General features: G+C 43.4%; 2 protein-coding genes across 4 annotated transcripts in view; one reads left to right on the plus strand and one right to left on the minus strand.

Annotated features, from left to right (window-relative positions):
* PDE6H (phosphodiesterase 6H) overlaps positions 1-14,646 on the minus strand; it is a 36,548-nt gene extending 21,902 nt beyond the window's left edge. The window contains exon 1 of one of the 2 annotated variants that reach the window (XM_027595248.2): positions 14,410-14,646. In XM_027595248.2, coding sequence (XP_027451049.1) covers positions 14,410-14,447 — 38 coding nt within the window. In that variant the 5' untranslated portion in view covers positions 14,448-14,646. Of the gene's footprint in view, positions 1-2,138; positions 2,420-14,409 lie in introns of those variants that run through there. The other variant, XM_027595247.2, reaches the window with a different exon arrangement.
* Positions 485-18,645, plus strand: ARHGDIB (Rho GDP dissociation inhibitor beta). Of its 2 annotated transcripts, XM_027595245.2 has the most exons (7): positions 567-584; positions 3,087-3,154; positions 8,676-8,859; positions 9,505-9,588; positions 12,218-12,294; positions 15,660-15,723; positions 17,938-18,645. In XM_027595245.2, the coding sequence occupies exons 2-7, from the start codon at positions 3,137-3,139 to the stop codon at positions 18,135-18,137; spliced, it is 627 nt and encodes a 208-aa protein (XP_027451046.1). In that variant the 5' UTR covers positions 567-584; positions 3,087-3,136; the 3' UTR covers positions 18,138-18,645. The 2 variants fall into 2 exon arrangements, with proteins under 2 accessions (XP_027451047.1, XP_027451046.1); XM_027595246.2 differs by lacking the exon at positions 3,087-3,154 and having other exon boundaries at positions 485-584.
* Positions 18,646-18,663: the final 18 nt, after the last annotated feature.

An 18,663-nucleotide genomic window follows, 5' to 3' on the forward strand; every position in this document is an offset into this window, starting at 1 on the left:
AACCAACAAAACTCCAAAAACCCGTTTGAGGGCACACCTTCTAAGTTTAGGGCCAAGTATATGCAGTTAACATTTATAATTCCTTAGCTCTCTGCATTCGCGGCCAGCAAACTTTCAAGGTATCTGGCAGATAAGAAAGATGGCAGAAACCCCATAGGAGCAGAAGTCAGTGATACGAAGTAAAGCTGATGCAAATTTATTGCTACTGGTTTTCAGTTCCTTGCCTCAGTAAGCTTACGCACTGCAAGGACTTGATTTTTTAGACACACCCACACAGTGATCCATTACACTCAAAGGCTATGGCCTCGAGGCCCTTGCACGAACCCTCGTGCACATCCGTGTTCACACTCACACGGGCGGTCATGCTCCCACCTGTGCCATTAATTGATAAGAACACTGTTCAGTTGACTGATCAAGAGATGTGCAGCGCAAAGGAACAGGATTTGAGACAGCCCAGGGTTTCCTCTTCTAGTAGGTTTAAAACATTTTTTTTTCCTCACTAACTTCCTTCCTGTTCTAACTGCCAGTACTCAGAAGTCAGAGTGAGAGACAGAGGCACCCCAGAGAGCCGTGAGCCACTGAATGTAAGTTGAAATGCCTCTGGGTGGGGGAGGCTGTAGGTGGGCACAGGAAAATGTAGGCGATATCTCAACTAGGCGAGGACCCTCTCCAGTTTTTTTTTTTTTTTTTTTTTTAGATTATCTTTGAAACAGATAAGAAAGTACTAAGGAGGCAGTAGGAACCGTTTGCAGAGAAGGGGAAGTCAGAGCAGGGAATCTTGGCAATGACTCAGGGGAGAGAGCTCAGGGAGGGGGGGGGGTGCCGGGCAGCCCATGAGATCCTGAGTGTCTGGGAAAAGGGCTATGAGTGTAACTCCTGGGGAGTGCCCAGAGGGGTTTCCTACAAGGTGGGGGTGGGCATCCAGCCAAGGTGAGAAGCAAAAAGCCTGTGGAGCCAAACTGGTGTGAAACATGCTAGTAGATGAGGGGTTGCTGAGGGGGTGGAGATATGTGGTTTCCTGTTTTTAAGTAGATGTAAAGAGACTGATTGAAAAGAAAAAAGATAAAGACTCAAAGCTGTCAAACATTGAACTGTTTTCCCCTAAAGAATTTTTCTGGTGGTATAAGAGAAATGCATAATGAAAACCTCTATGGGATTTAACCATGTGCTATGGGATTTAACCATCAAGGGGGAGATGTGGTAGAACACATTGTTAGTTACTCATCGGTCACAGAGGGATCGATTTTTGCCACTAGCAAAGACCACTTATTAAATTCCTGCAGTCAGGAATGCCCGGGTGGCTCAGTCGGTTAAGTGTCTGCCTTCGGCTCAGGTCATGATCTCAGATCCCTGGGATCGAGTCTCACATCGGGCTCCTTGCTCAGTGGGGAGTCTGCTTCTCCCTCTGCCTGCTGATCTCCCTGCTTGTGCTCTCTTTCTCTTTCTCTGTCTCTCTTTCTCTGAAAAATAAATAAAAATCTTAAGTATATGCATACATGCATATATATACATCTATATAAATTCCTGCATTCAGATGGGCAGAAAGATCATTGCTGTTGTTGCTTAAAAAAATAGCTCTTTACATCTGAGAGGACTAAAAGCAAACAAGGAAGGCACGAAATAATTTATTAAGAGATAGGTTCTACAAAAATCCAATTAGCCCCTGCTAGGATACCTGCCTTGCGAGCCTTCAAAATGCCAAGGACTAAATTTGGCGACCCTTAGAAGTGCTTTAGGCATGATCTGAAATGCTTCCCTTTAGAGGATGCCCCAGTCAGCATGTGTTATAAACCTAGTCTGTTATTAAACTCAAGACTTAGGGTTACTTGTGGCCTGGGTCTGATCAAGCCCTGGCTGTTCTTCCATGCAAGGTCCAGGAAGGCAGACTGCTCTCCCTGAGAGCCCCTTCCCATAGTCACCCCTTCACATGGAGAGCCACTGAAATCAGGATTAGCCTCGTGGAGCCTCCCTGCAGGAATGATCAAGCAAGGGAAAGCGAGAGGTCTGTGCTTGCCCAGGAGGTTTGGCCACAGGGAGGCATCACAGATATTTGCCATTGCTTTGTTTTGTTAAGTGTACAAGAAAACATCCCTCCCAGATCCAGATAGGACGCAAGCATAGTAATAAGATCATCTTACTCTTTTGTGAGATGTGCAGAGTTCTGAGAGAAGAGTTCCTTCTCCATTCAGGATGCACAGTGTGGAATGACTGTGTTACAGCTGAACCAAAGCTGACGGGCATGTTCCAGGGACTGGGATTTAGTCCTTCCTTGCTTGGGAGAGCATGAATTTGTCCCTAGGGAAGTAGGCTGGGAGCAACACTGAGGTTCTGTTGTTAGTGGAAGCTCAGCACAGCGAAGCCATTGTGACGGGAAGATTGGCCTGGGCCAATTTATGGGAGCAAAATATAGTACAAATTTCTGCTAGCAGGAAGAGAGAAGCCCCAGGGACTAGAAACGAAGCCGAAAGGGAGAGAGAACCATCTGTTGAGTGCCTTCTATAGGTGAAGCCTGGTGGTAGAAACTTTCAGTCACCAAAAAAAAAAAAAAAAAAAAAGAACCAGCAGCTACAATGCCTTAGAAGGACATTTTAGGAAATGTCCCGTGGGGGAAATTTTCTCTAATCCCACAATCTGGGTGTCCTTATTTGTAGGCAGTGTTATGCTGTCCGAGGCCCTGGATGAAAGTCCACACTGGCATACCCAGGGACGGCTCTCGCATTGTTCCTGCAACTTCAATGTTTATCACTTCGGTGAGCACTTCCCAAATCGCTCTGGGCCATGTCACACTCTGGTGTCCACCGCCAGAGCTAGTACAAAGGCACCTGAGCTTTCTTAAAGGGGCTGATAATCTCAGCACCCATGGTTACAGATCGTGTCTCTGCTTCTTTTCGTGCTGAATTTAAAACTTCTGTGACTGTATCAAGTTATGGCAGTCAAGTGTTTTGCTTAAATGGCTTCCTTGATGCAGTTTTCATCGAGGATTATTTAAAATAAATACTTACGGAAATACCAAGCGTGGTAACTTCACAGGGCAGACACTCAGCAGACATGAATGGCCCCACTGAGTTCTCTCTCCTTTTGCCTAGGAATCTGAGTTAGAAGAGTATACTGTGACTACGCAGGGGAGAAAGAATGTATGGTTTCTCTCACCCAGGCAAGTGTTAAAGAATTCTGCTTCTGGGCATCTGATCTTTCTCTGGACTGGTTTTAATATTTATTGTATTTAACAAGACACTGTCCTCTCAGGCGCTGAGTTGATTCTCCTCACCCAGCTTTGCAATTTCAGATGTTCTTCACAGAGCTAAGATGGTGGAGAGCTGCCCTGAGGAGCCCGGGAGGCACCAATCCCTCCATGTTGCTAAGGAACCCTGAGAAACCACAGAGCCAAGACAGCTTCTGGTGTCCCGAGGGATCAACTCGGATTCCCCAAATAAGCCCAGTCACCAGGCAGGCAGCAAAGCAGACCCAAATCCTTGACTGGTTCTGACATGTCGGCCGTCCTTCAGGGATGACCCAATTCTCCACGTATCCTGGTCAGCAGGGAGAGGACATGACAGGGTGACGGAGAAAGCTAATGCTTGCATCAACTTCTCTGATGGAAATCCCCCTACTTCTGGCACTTCCATATTTCTCTGTCCCTCTGTCATCTCCACCTCTTCTATCTCATATTCATGACCTGTGCATCTAGAGGCATGATCTGGCAACCTTGGAACATGAGTTTAGTCTCCACAGTATTTTGCTCCAGAGCCAAAGGAAATTCTCTCCACTGGTTGTGCCTGTTGTCTTTTGTCATTTCTCATCATTTGCAGAGTGAACTCTGGCTTCAATGAGGAAAGGGAGCAATAAATAGAATCTAAAATTAAATTGTTCGTGAGGAAGCTTTTTAAAGAAATATAATAGTGACGTTCCCATTTTAAGCTTGATTCAGTTAATAAACAGTTCTCGCAATTCCGAGAACTTCTTGTGTCTTCCGTGCTCCTCAAAGAAACAAAATCTATTTTTAAGATGGAAGGAGTGGACATTGTCAACACTGCAGAGACGAGGGAAAGCATTTGGTGCCTAAGCAGCCAGCTACCTCACTTCACAGAGGCTGTGCCACACAACAGACAGCCCCGCAGGGCAGGGTTCGGAGGAAGAGAACGGGTAGTTTATTGAACATCTACTATTGGACAGGATCGTCTGAGAGCTTTTCATGTGTTTTCTCCAACTCTTCAACCCCATAAAGGAACAGCATTATTTCCACACTACTGGTGGAAAATCAGGCGGAGCGAGGCTGATCATTTGCTTAGTTAGGTCCTGCAATAAAGCAATGAAGAACCACATTTTGAATCTCTGGCCCACCGGACTCAAAGTCCAGGTCCTAGTAGGCCTTAAAGGTCACCTTTCTTTGAATTAACCAGGTGATCTGTTTCATCTGAACTCAAAACTTTCACCTTCCCTTGCCCCCCACTGCTTTGGAACTGCATCAATGAACCAGACAAGGATGCTCTGTCCTGAGATTGGTGCAAATGCTTAAGTGTATTTCACTTTCAGTATCTTGGACAATTCACTGGATTTGCAAGCAAAACCACCAATTTGTGCTATGGCAGTCACACCATGAGTAACCGTCCTAATTTCATGTGGCATTTTAACTGAGCCTGAGAGGATTAAGTTTCTATCTCAGCACGCCCCAAGCTTAACACTGCTTTGCTGCATAGCAAACATGAGGGTGTGAGGGGCTCACTGTGAAAATTCACCTGTGGAAGCATCTGTGAAGCAGAAGATAAAGATAATGAGCAGTAAGCACATGCACGCACACACACACAAAACCAGTATGTGCTTTGGGCCTGATGGGGTGCACACTAACCTTGTTAAACATGTAATTCTTCATTCTCCATTTCACTTTTACTGTGTAAAAAACCAACGTCAAAACGACCGCCAAGCAAATGAAACAACTCTGCTTTTTGTGGAACAGTGGGGGAGTTGCAAAGGAAGGTGAGAAAAGGCCAACCAGAATGTTCTACACAGCTGGCCTGGGTCTTCCCCAACCCCACCTCCACTTCCTCTTTTCTTGTTTCAGAGCCTTCTTTAAATTAAGGAGCGTTCGAGTCCCTGAATTAGGAAGAGGCCTCAGAGGTCCTTCTAAGGCAATGATTTCATTTTGCCGAGCACAAAACTGGAGCGCAGAAAGGGTCAGGGACTTGTGCAAGGGGACACGCAGCAGAGTGGCCCTGAAACCCTCTTTATGTGACGCTTCCCTGCCTCGCTAAAGCAGGCAGAGTTTTGCAAAACAGCACATTTCCTGCTGCCTGTGCACCCTCCGGATAGATTCCCAAGATAACTAATGGGTTCTATAATTTCATTTTTACTTCTTACTAAAGACAGCTAAAGCAACAGAGCATAGTGCCTGTGAGCCAGACGAGCTGGCCCAGACAGTAATTCTGCCCCTTACACAATAGGTCCTCTTCGGCAAGCTACTTGTCTGAGCTTCAGTTTCCTAACTTATAGAAGAGAATGATGACCATGCCCGCCCCTAGGCTGTAGTGAGGACTGATGAGCTAATCCTCGCAACAGCATTTAGCATTATGTATGGTAACTATTATAATTATCATGATCAATAATAAAGCCAGTTGTTCTTTAGATGATACTCAAAGGTAGTCTGTAGAATTTCCATAAAATGCCAGTTCTCCCTTTTGCAGGCATATCCCACTGTAAAATGGGGGGATAAAGAGAGAACTAACAAGGTGTGGTTAAATATGCACACACATAGAGTTTGGGAAAGCATTATCAAACTCTATAAGCCATGATGGCTGAGGCTTTGGCAGAATCTGAGGTTCCCGAGAGATGAACTGTGAAATTAAAAAGGCTGTTTCTTTGGGGACTTCAAACAAATTTGAGATAATAAAACAGAGATTGGATACGTCTCTTCTGTACACAAGTGAAATAAGGTAATCGAATACCTGTAACTCAGCTGACGCATGACCGCAGGGCAAGACAAATCTACAGATGGAGAACTTAGAAAGGGAAAGCACCTAGAGGTGGTCTGCTCCAACCCCCCAAACCTCAAGAGAAGGAGAATAAGATCCACAGTAGGGTGAACCATTTGCTAAGGGCGTGACAGCTGATTAGTCTCAGATTTATTAATAAGAACATCAAGATCGAGATGACTGAGAAATTGACTCGGCAATGATCACACAGATGTTATTGAATCCTGTCCTAGATCATGTCTTTGTCTTTTTCTCTCCCCTGCTCTCTCTCTCTCATTCTCCTTTCAAAATTGAGATCTCAGGGTACAGAATAACAATTCCCTGCAGGTTATGGAAATCACCTTGAGCTAGGTAGTGGGTAGGTGTGGTGTTATCTTCTGATGGTCAGACTTCAAGCAGATGACTTGTAAGAACCAAGCGATATATTCCAGAGAGTCCTGTCCAAGAGGGCCAAGACATCCTCATCTGTAGGTAGGCTTCCCGATGATCTGTCCACATGTATGGTTTTTGGTTTTTTCTTTTTTTAAGATTTTATTTATTTATTTCAGAGAGAGAAAGAGTGGGAGGAGGAACAGAGGAGGAGGGAGAAAGACAAGGAGACGGAGACTCTGCACTGAGCTTGGAGCCGGATGCAGGGCTCGATCCCAGGACTCTGAGATCATGACCTGAGCCAAAACCAAGAATCAGACACTTAACTGACCGAGTCACCCAGGCACACCGGTTCCTGGGTGTCACCAGAGGAGAACCTCTCTCTTCTAATCTCATCTGGGTTGCTCTTCATCTGCCCCTTAATGATTGTCCTCAAGCTACCCACAACCTACAATCTCCACCCACTGCATCCTTCATTATTTTTCCAACCAGTTCATTCACTTTTCCTGAGTGTTGTTTGGAATATGAGTTGAGCTGGTCATGATATTTATTATGCTGTCTCGAGAGGCTCAGCAATGAGTGGTGCTGAGTCTTCAGCTGAGGCAAGAGTTGCCATAGGAACAAGCCTGCATGCTTCCTTCCTGCACAGGAAGTGGACCTGGGCATTGCAATGCTGTTTGCAGACTTGATCAAGCTCATGGTGTTTGGCTTCTTATTTTGTTAGAAGAGGATCAATGAGCCAAGGGATATCATTTCTTTTTATTCTGTTTTTTTCCTTCTTTTTCTGTTAAAGTTGTTTTTGTTTGGCTTCCCTTCCAAATGATTTTCCTTTCTGATGCCAGGGATGGAGACACTGAAACTCAAAACCACGGCTGATTTTGGCCAGAGATAGCTTCCCGCCATGGGGGACTTGACAGAGCTTTGCAGACTCACTCAGGATGAGATGTGCTAGATATTGTCTAGAGTTGTGCCACCTAGGAACAATGTAGTCTTTAACCACCGGCAGGGAGGACACGCTCGGGGGAGAATTGCAGGAAATCAGGAAATTATCTCCTTGCCCAAATACCTCCCATATGTCCCCAAATAGCTCCATTGCTGCGAGCCACGGGCCTGAAATTCTTCCAGTAGAGACTTCTTCCTATTTATTAAAGGACACTGAAGTTCATCCAGCTATGGAAATTTGGGCATTTCTCTTAACCTCTGAGTTTCAATTTTCTCAATGATTACGTGACAGATTGGAATATCTTACCTCTACGGTTCCTTTCTGCTCTGAAAATCTCTGATTATACACGGCCTAAAACGAATAATTTTTTAAAGCTATTATTCAGTCACTAACAATTAAGTGCGGATCATTTTATTAGAATCTCCCCTCCATATTTTAACACATAGCAAGTAAATGTAGATGATGAGGGAGGAAGACAGACTCCCAGGTATGCCGAGGTGAGGCCTTAGAGAATAACGTCACTAGTCATCTGGCAAGAGGAGGAAGATACTAAAAGGGAATGGGATCCAGAAAAGGGAGATCAGTGGAAGATAAAGGTAAAATAAAGACATGCTAATCCTTCCCATTTTGTCTGGAGGAATTTAAAGAGTCTTTTGTTATTTTATGTCATTTCAAAAGAACAGAAGATCTTTAGATACAGAGCCAAATAAGTCAAACCAGGGGGGTTTATAAAATGCCTAAACTATTCAATTACCATGGGAGATTCAAGAGAAGCACAGAACCTGGTACTTGCTGCCCTCAGGCAGTTATTAGCAGTGCTGGATGGGAGCCATTCAGACACCTCAGGCGGGTGTTACAATGTTGCACGGCTTACCTTTGAAGTATTGCAGGAGTTCAGGGAAAGATTCAATTAATGGGAAGAAGCCAGCGGTTTCTTTGACCCCCTGTGTTTTGAAACCATCACAACAGGGATTGCACGATGCTAAGAGCTTGGACACTCGAGGAGCGGCTGAATTAAGAGGACTGCGGCTATTCCTAGAATTGTTTGAACTGGGGCTATCTGCTCATTATTTGGGACTGCTTGTGTTATGTTGTTTCACTTGGACTTTATTCACAAATGAGCTATTTCTCTCTGGTCAGCTTTATTCGGTGAATAGGAGACATTTGCCACAGTACAGAGAAATTCGGGAAGGTCAGAGAAAAGACCAAAGGCATTCTCTGCTTATTGCATAAAAAAATAATGAGATGAGATCAGGAAAAAATATCCTGGAAAATCACTGATGATTACAGAAGTCCATGAGGGCAAGGATGGTGTTACCAGCAGCCCCCCAAACTTGTTCATATCCATTGACTTTTGGTTAATGGACTATCATCCTCTCTCTCTCTCTCTGAAATAGATCAAAATGACTGAAAAGGACCCAGAAACACACCTGGAAGAGGATGTCGATGAGCTGGACAGCAAGCTCAATTACAAGCCTCCACCCCAGAAGTCCCTGAAAGAGCTACAGGAGATGGACAAAGATGACGAAAGTCTGATCAAGTACAAGAAGACACTCCTGGGGGACGGCCCTGTGGTGGCAGGTGTGTGTGTGTGTGTGTGTGTGTGTGCGTGTGTGTGTGTGTGTGTGTGGAGCGGGATGGGGGGCAGGTGCAGAAGAAAGAGACCGAGTGTTGTCAGAGCTAAGTGAGCGAGGCACAGTCCATATGTGCTGCATAAAGTTAAGGACGGTAAGATGAAGACTTCTTTGGAGATAAAGTGCAAGTCAGCATTGAAATAGGCAAAAAGTACACATGCGGAGGAATTAGAAAGAACCCCCGACTACCACTTAGAACTGTATTCTCTCCATGCTCTCACATTTTCTCTCCTTCTCCTCTTTCTCTTTCTCACTCCTTCCTTCCCTAATACTCCATCTTCCACAGACGCAACGGCAGAATAAGGTAGAGAGAGGCAGTGCCCATCTAGCAGAGGAACTTGCCCAGAGCCACCCAGGAAATGTTTGCTGTTGACAACTAAGGTGGACCTCCAAGTGCCTGAAGCAGAAATAGCACTGCTCTAATTTATAAGGCCATTGAGCCCAACATGGGGAATCTGCCACTTGCCTTTCTATTGCCAGTCCAGAGATACCACTCTTCTTCTTATGTTCCCTCTCTCCGACTTGAAATGTACACATACACTGCACACACGTGTCTCTGCCCTAGGCTCACGTTCTCTTTTGAATCTTGCAGACCCGACAGCCCCCAATGTCACGGTCACCCGGCTTACCCTGGTGTGTGAAAGTGCCCCAGGACCAATCACCATGGACCTCACTGGTAAGTGGACACATCTGTTCTGTCCCGAGGGGCCTAGTGATATCACGGAGAACACTTAGTCTCTGTCACCTCTCCCAGCAAAAGGAAGCGCCAGTAAGGTGAATCCCAGACACGTGTATGCTGGGACCAGTTCACAAATCGTTGCTCTCAGGATACACAGTATTTACCCCACTCAGTGAAAAGCCCAATCTCTGTCTCTGCTTAATTGAAGATGGTGCAGTCATAAGTATTGGATCTATTTACTTGTATCATCATATTTACTTCAGATTTTTATCTCCACACAGCAGCAAGGGAATTACTATTCATGTGAAAAGACATGATGGGGGCACGTGGGTGGCTCAGTTGGTTAAGCGTCTGCCTTCGGCTCAGGTCATGATCCTGGAGTCCCGGGATTGAGTTCTGCATCGGGCTCCCTGCTCAGTGGGGAGACTGCTTCTCCCTCTGACCCTACCTCCTTTCATGCTCTCTCTCTCTCTCAAATAAATAAAATCTTTAAAAAAAGAAAGACTGGTGATGGAAATATTACAAAGCAAGCTGTCTGCTTCTAACATGTAATCTTTATACAATCTGAACAGCAGAGAATATTGACCATATATCAACTAGAGAACTTCTGTGAAGGCAAGAAGCCATCTAAAATCTTTTAATTAGTGCTGAGAATGCCATTGTTAAATACGTACTATTTTAGCTTAAAGCTCTCATTCTCGTATAAGCGACTTCCCCCACTAGAGACGTACAAATTAAGATGTTATTTCCTTTCCTCTTATTGTGACAATGGTCAAGTCCTTCCCCGACACTTAAATCTTCAGGAGATAGAGAGAGACTGAGAAGGTGCGTATTATGGGAGAAATGTGCATCTGAGAGGAATGAGGGAAGGGCCAAGGAGCTGGGAGGTTGGGGGCATCCAAGGCAGATTTTCAGAGAAAAAATTATGCCCAGATTCAAAAGGTGAACTCGTGAGACAGAGCAAAGCCTGACTCCAGAACAGTAGGCTCAGCAGCTAGGTGATTCCTCTCTCACAGTACATATCCACTCTTTACCTTATATGGCCTTATTTGTCTGAAGGAGGAAATCCGAGGCTGAGAAGACACACTTCCCCTTCAACTGAAACCATTACATCAGACACAAATTCACCTACCTCCACATTCTAGCATTTCTCTAGGAGAATCTCTCTCCCCCTCTCTCTCTTTCTTTTTCTCACCAGGACTCAGGCCTCTTCCTGTGTGAAATAGTGTAGCGCGAGCAGGTACAACTGTCAGTTTGTGAGATGAGGTCTGAATTAGCACTAAGGAAATCTAAGGGCCTGACCACATCGCAAGGAAAACTCAGTCTCTTTCACTTTCCCGGCATCGGGATGCCCAAATTTGGATTTCAAGAAGCTACTGAGGTGAATCCCAGTACACACACACACACACACACACACACACACACATATAATACACATATATAGTATGTATACAAAATATATAGCGTATATTATATATGTATAATATACACACATACATACTATGTATGTAGTGTGTATGCATGTAGTGTGTATATATACACATCTATACATTATATATACATATAATACACATAATTATATACAAAATATATAGTATATGTATTATATACAAATAATATACATACATACTATATACACATAGTGTGTGCATGTATATATACATATATATGTGATATGAAGCACATGCCCAGAGTTATACAAAACACACACACACACACACACACACACACACACACACACATTTACCCCTGAACGTCAAATGATACAGGACCACACTGGGAGAAGAACAGAGAGTGATTACCTCTCTAACCAGAGTACAGGAATTAGTCAGATGCTGGTTTCATGGGGCCCAAAGCTTTTATCACTTAAGTGACTTTCCTTAAGAAAATTAATATGAGATTACAAATGCAAATGCAAAATTAAGTACAAAAGTGAATATATATCTAGAATGATAAAACGGAGCCAAAACAAGTAAATTTTTTAAAGCTAGAAAATGTCACAAACATCACCAAATCTACAAAAACAAATAGCTGGTGCTCTTACATAATATTTTTCTTATTTATTTATTTGAGGGGTAGGGACACATTCTTTAATCATCTTTTTGTTTGGCCACTTATGTAATATCATTTTCAACAGAGAAAATAGAAATATAATTCAGATTTTCCTCTAGGATGGCTGATTAAAACTTGTTTTTATTATTAACAGTTAGAAAAGACATTGTCAGGGCAGCTGGTTGGCTCAGTGGTAGAGCATGCATCCCTCGATCATGAGGTCATGAGTTCAAGCCCCACTTTGGGCATGGAGCCTACTTAAAAAAAAAAAAGGCATTGTCATACATAGTTCATTGCTGATAATACCTTGTATATTTTAGGGATGTCATCAAATTTGGGGGAGAAAGCGCTATCACATTTTTCTCATATCTAGCTGTAAGATTTCAGGCATTTCAAGTGTGTGTGTGTGTGTGTGTGTGTGTGTGTGTGATCTCAAATATTCTTCGAATTGAAGGCCATGTGGACCATGTTATTCTGACGGGCCCAGCAAACAGCTCTGGAGTTTAAACTCCATTCATCTCTTTGTATTTATCCTTCTGAGGAGAATAAACTCTCTCTAAATCTACTTCTACAGGGGATCTTGAAGCCCTCAAAAAAGAAACTTTTGTGCTAAAGGAAGGTGTTGAATACAGAGTCAAAATTCACTTCAAAGTAAGTATCTTGGCCTGTATGTTTTTATAAAGTCTACATTCTTCCTATAGTCAGAGAAAGAAAAAAAATCAAGCATCTTGCATTATCATGTTGTCATAGTTTTTGTTTCTTTTTCTTCCCCCTGGATCTGGACTGTCTCTCCCCAACTCTGAACTCTACCTGTTGAGGCCCCCGCTGCTTCCTGCCTTTTCCCTACCAGGACCCTCTCCCTGAACTCTCCGTTGATCACTTAACCAATAAGACCCCTCTCTCTGTGAACTCCAGATGCTCCCCACCATGAAGCACACCCTGCTTTATATTGTACCAGTTTTGCCATTTCGTCCCTGTACAGTCCAAGCACCCTGAGAAAGGGAGAGATTATATATCTCTTCTTTCCAACATTTTACACAAAACTTTGCAAATGATATTTAGTGAATATGTATTGAGAAATCGATACATGAATGAATCAATTAATAGTAAAAAATGGAACAGATAGAGCCTCAGTTCTAATTGCTCAATGATTATATAAATCCAGGGAGTGTGGACCTTGGTAAATAACTGGAAATTACAATTATAGTTGTGGAGCAAGCAAATATGAAAGAGCAAAACTAAACAGGAGATAAATTGACATATAATGAATAGACACATACACCAATGATTGGCCAAAAGCAAAAAGAAAAATAATCTTGGCTGAAACCAAGTAAGTCAGAAATGTACTGTTTGCTCTTAGTTGCTTATGTTTGCTTTGGTTGCCCTTCTCAGCCATATTCTGCACGGCAGGGCCCTTCAGGGCCACCAAGGAAGACCCCATCTGCCCTCTGTGTTTGCACACTGGGCTCTTCTTACCGTCTGGTGCAGGGTGAATTCAGGGTCTAGGAACAATCCCTGTGTACCACATATAAATATGCCTCAAAAAAATTCCAGCCTGAAAATAGTTGTTGATGCCTACTCTATAATACGCACTGAGCTGTGGCTCACTTGCTTGTTTCCTATAGTATTATTTATTATTGAAGCACCTGAAAGTCTGATATCACATCCAAATTTGCCTAGAATTATATCCAAAGCATTGTATCCCAATATGCTTAGAATGCGTTACACACTGGCTGAATTTTTAATCATTAAAACAGCTACCTTAATTTATCAATTTAGTAAGCCGGTTGAAAGCAAATGAAACAGGACAGGTAAATATTGACGGGACTAAGATCAGAAGGAAAGGTCTGGGGCATGGGCTTCAGCTATGCGTGGGAGGCCAACGAGAATGTAGCAAGCAGTCGGTGTTATACGGTGTTACACATTAGGGTGACGGAGGATGGGGGCACAGAAAGGGGTTTTCAAGTTCCATCTGCTGCAGAGACTTAGCATTTTCTCAAATAAGAGAAAAACCACTCTCTCTATATAACCCACACAAAGTTTAGCTAGCCTGTCCCAGCATGGAGCTACCATCAGAAGAAGCACCAGCTCAAAACTGGAAATAACTGAGAAGCAATTTAAATCTTTCCTGACATCTGTTGAAAAATACCCAAGAAAGTTTGCATTTATAACACCAGCAACCGATCCTAAAATCCTCTTGCGTTATCTCTCTCTTAACTGCACTCCGTGTTCTTCTCTTTCCCTACTCTGCCCACCACACCCCCCACCCAAGCTTCATGGCTCTCTCCAAAACCTGGCCTGGGATGGTTCCTTTAGTTTCTTCACCTTTTCCTTCTGCCTCCCAAGGAAATGTAGTATCTTTGACGTCCACAGCTCTCATGTCATCCAGGTTTTTTCCTCCTGGGGTGAGGGGGAGCAATGGGGAGAAGCGTGCAGATGGAGGAAGAGAATATGATGAATATTCATATTTTTCTCTTACCCATCTCAAACATATTTATGTTAAATGAACCCTCAGGGCACTGGGTGGCTCAGTTGGTTAAGCATCCGACTCTTGATTTCAGCTCAGGTCAGGATCTCAGGGCCCTGAGGTCAAGCCCCACATCTGGCCCCAGGCTGGGCATGGAGCATGCTTAAGCTTCTCTCCCTCTCCCTCAGCCCCTCCCCACTCTCTAAAAAATAAATAAATAAATAGAATGAACCCTCCATGGAGCAGTAGAAAAAACAAGGGACTCTGATTTGAAGTCCTTATTGCTGAGCAGCACTCACCATTCCCGTTTTTCAGACTTTTTACCAGCACACCACATCTCCTACGAGGCCCAAAGGATGAGCTTAGAGACTTCTAGAAAAAGGCATTCACTTTTTTTTACTTCCATGAGCCACATCTGGCAGAGTAATCAGAAAGTTTGGGTGTCATTTTAGCACAGTTTCTTCAATGACGCTGTTTTCATTGTGTCTGCTTTTGATAGATCCATAGCAGAGATTTTACTGAGTGACAGTCTAAAACCTAAGCTGGTGGTGTTCACTGCTGTGCTTCCTCGTCGCCCACACAGCAAAACGTAGCACTGATAAATGGGTTTAATTACTCTGTCCAAAACAAAAAGGCAGCCATAATTACCATGGGGTGAAATTATGTGAGGATGCTTTCATTCTTCATCTTGGCGAACAATTCAGCAGGCTGTCCAACTACTGACGCAACGTTCGCTTTGTTTGTATAAACACGAGCCCTGTATAAAACTAATGGACAACCCAGGTCCAGCCTAGGCAAAATGAATCATGGAAAAACAAAGTGCTTGGGCTGTGTATATTTTCATCCCGCTTCAGTGACCTTTCTTTGAAAGGCTTGGGGAAGTGGTGACATCTCAGACAACATCTGAAAAGAAGAGACATCCACAATGCTTGCCAGACACAAGTGGATTTCGCCCATTATTTTTATGCAGGAAGGATGTTTCTGGGGGGCAAAAACTCCTCATCTTTACACTGCAATCTCAGAGACATTACGGGTACAACCCTCTTCTAGACCTGATTGATTTTCCATGACAGCTTTTCTCCTTGTTATTTGTTTTTCATGCTAGGTGGATGATTTCTGAGGTTCGGGTTTTCATGTCCTCACATAACAATTTCCGTTGGTACCTTTGTAGCCTTTCCTAAGACAAGGACTGTCTTCTGGCCAATAGTATCAGGCAGGGGGAGCTCAAGACCATTCTTTGGACCTTTAGAGGAAGGAGAAATGTAATGAAGAACATTGAGACAATGTTTTACTTAAGCAGCACCCCCCCACAAACAAACAGCACAGTATTTGATGATTAAAACCAGGTTGACAATGTTGAATCCTGTGATCTCTTTCCAATCTCTGCCTTTCCACCCGCACTAAATGATAATACTTATTCTGAACTAAATCTTAACCTTCTTTCATCCTCAAAGAACTCAAAGAAGACTCAGCTAGGTAGGATAAGCGTGAAGGATAAGGGAAAATGACTGTTTTTAATCTGAATTGCTTGGATCCTTCCCACCTACAGGTGAACAGGGATATTGTGTCGGGCCTGAAATACGTTCAGCATACCTACCGGACTGGGGTGAAAGGTAAGGAACCCACACTTCACACTGTCCCAAACTCTGCTCCCCACTGATACTTGAACTTCTGCTTATCAACAATTTTAGTCATAGACTCGCTTAAGAATCTGACAAAAAGCTGTGGACACTCTCCCTAGGAAAGAGCACACATAGACCTCTGACCTAGACATTAATGGCAAGGCCTACATTCAGAGATCTAGTTTAGACTGGGTCAACGACCAACCTTCAGCATTTGGCTTCTGTGATTTAAGTTTATTATTCACAAAGGGGAAGAGTAATCAAGATAATATTGAATAAAAATGGAGTCTATTAAAATACTCTCAAGAGTAAAAAAAAAAAAAAAAAAAGCACTTCAGAGGTATAAACTTAAGTGTCAGAGAAATCCAAGACTGGAAGGTTCTATCCAGCGGCAAGTGTGGTTTTTTTGGAATGGGAGTTGTAAGTAGCATGTGGGCAGCTGGGGATGGGGAAGCAGGGGGCAGCCCTTATTTTAAAACAAAGAAATGGAATTCTTTCTAGAATTAAGAAAAGCTGTGATTGAGACATAATACAACATTATTTGAGCTGCCGTTGCTCTTGACAAGTTGTACCTAAACTGTACGTGCCTTGGGGAATGCCTTCAGTTTCCTTCCATTCTTATGGGCAGGGAGAAATGAAAATTGGAAAGGTGATGGAAATACTTGTACAGTTCCCTTTTGCCTCGGGGGCTGTCTTCTTTCAGGGGTGGGAATCAGTAAGGCACAGGTCAGTTCCCCCAAATTAATAAACAAAGGATTCGAGGGGAAATTGTTTGACAAATTTGCATGACTTGGACGACCACTCAATTACTCAGATCCCACAGAAGGTTGTTGACCTGGAAGATCTTAACTGGTCTTTCCAGGACCAAGTCTCATGAAAAAAATACTTCAACTTCCTATTTTCCTTTGGGTCTAGAGTCTATGTTGCCTCACTTAGGCAAGAGGACGATGATCTGTCTGTAGTTGTTCCTCCAAACTTATTCATAACACTTAGCAGCTAACTACACATTGCCTGTCTATCTGCCTGCCTACCTTTAGTTATACTTTCTAATGCCCTCTTTTTCTTAATATATGTCCCAGTTATTCACCTATTAATAACTTTGGTTGGCTATTTTCAACATTTGTCCCAGTTCTTCACTTTTTTTTTTTAACCAAAGTATTGGTTTTCCCTCTCCATCCAAGTCTTCCATCCATGAGTTCTGTTCATTCTGATTACCAGCTGTTGTTACCTTACCTCCCACAATGGATATGTTCATGGGATAATAGTTTGTAGATAGAAAATCCATGAAATTCATTATACAGAGAAAGAAACAGAGGCCCAGAAATGTCATATGACGTAAGTGGTTGCAGAGCCAAGACCAGAACTCGGGTCTCAATTAATGAAGGATTTTTTTTAATGGTATAACCTGCTACATCTCTATAAAAGAAGAGTCTTGAGGGGCGCCTGGGTAGCTCAGTCCTTAAGCATGTGCCTTCGGCTCAGGTCGTGATCCCAGCCCCACATCGGGCTCCCTGCTCCGCGGGGAAGCCTGATTCTCCCTCTCCAACTCCCCCTGCTTGTGTTCCCTCTCTCGCTGTGTTTCTCTCTGTCAAATAAATAAATAAAATCTTTTAAAAAAAAAGTCTTGATCCCCACAGATTTAAGGTGCTGATTTCCCAACTTTCCTGATAGCATTGGCTGTGAGGTTTTTTAAAAGCACTGATTCTTGGGGCGCCTGGGTGGCTCAGTTGGTTAAGCTCCTGCCTTCAGCTCAGGTCATGATCCCCAGAGTCCTGGGATCAAACCCCTGTATCCGGCTCCCTGCTCAGTGAGGAGTCTGCTTCTTCCTCTCCCTCTGACCCTCCCCCTGCTTGTGGTCTTTCTTGCTCACACTCTTTCAAATAAATAAATAAAATCTTAAATAAATAAATAATAAAATAAAATAAAAACACTGATTCTTGACACTGCCCATAGCAGCTTACTGATCCATAGTCTCTGATAGTGAAACTGTATTATTAAAAGGCACTCTAATTAAAAATATATATATTTTAAAGGTAAAAAAAAAAAAAAAAAAAAGATGCCCAGGTAACTCTGATGTTTACCCAGGCTTGGAAACTATGGCTTTTGGTTTTGGTCACTGTAGGCTGTGCTCCAAATTTTCCAGTTTTCTGTGTTTGCTTTTCCTCTATCAGAAGCTTACCCTAATGAACTTGTCTTTCTTCTTAGTGGACAAAGCAACATTTATGGTTGGCAGCTATGGGCCTCGGCCAGAGGAGTATGAGTTCCTGACTCCAACTGAGGAGGCTCCCAAGGGCATGCTGGCCCGAGGCACTTACCACAACAAGTCCTTCTTCACCGACGATGACAAGCACGACCACCTTACCTGGGAGTGGAACCTGTCCATCAAGAAGGAGTGGACGGAATGAGTGCATCTGCCCATCCCTTTCCCTACCTTGCCACCCAGAAGTACTCTCTCAGTCATGTTCACCACCCTGTCCCTCCTCTCTGTTCACAGCTGGATTCCTTCCCCAATGCTCCCCACATTCTGTTATCCTCACATCTTATCCCGCAATGTCTCTCAAAGTGTTCCCTAGCACGACATGCTTAAAACCCAGACTTTAATCCAGCCCATTTCTTCTGGCCCCCCATCATGGCCAGATCTTCAAAATTCTTCATTTCAATACCCAGTCATTTAATATTTCCTTCTATGTTTCCCATTTGAGCAACTAGAGGCCAGGAAATTGGCAAACCATCACTAACAGTCCTTTTGCCTTGGGTTCCAGTAGCTCATTCCCATCCCTGGATTCTTCTGTGGTTGCTGCTGGCTCAGTGAAGGTCCCTAATCACATTCCCTACCAGTTGAGGTTCTTTTCTGGGAGACTGTAAACAGCACATAAATAAATAAATAAATAAATAAATAAATAAATAAATAAATAAAACAATTATTGAGAC

Source organism: Zalophus californianus, chromosome 9 (assembly GCF_009762305.2).
Source record: "Zalophus californianus isolate mZalCal1 chromosome 9, mZalCal1.pri.v2, whole genome shotgun sequence".
Taxonomy (NCBI): domain Eukaryota; kingdom Metazoa; phylum Chordata; class Mammalia; order Carnivora; family Otariidae; genus Zalophus; species Zalophus californianus.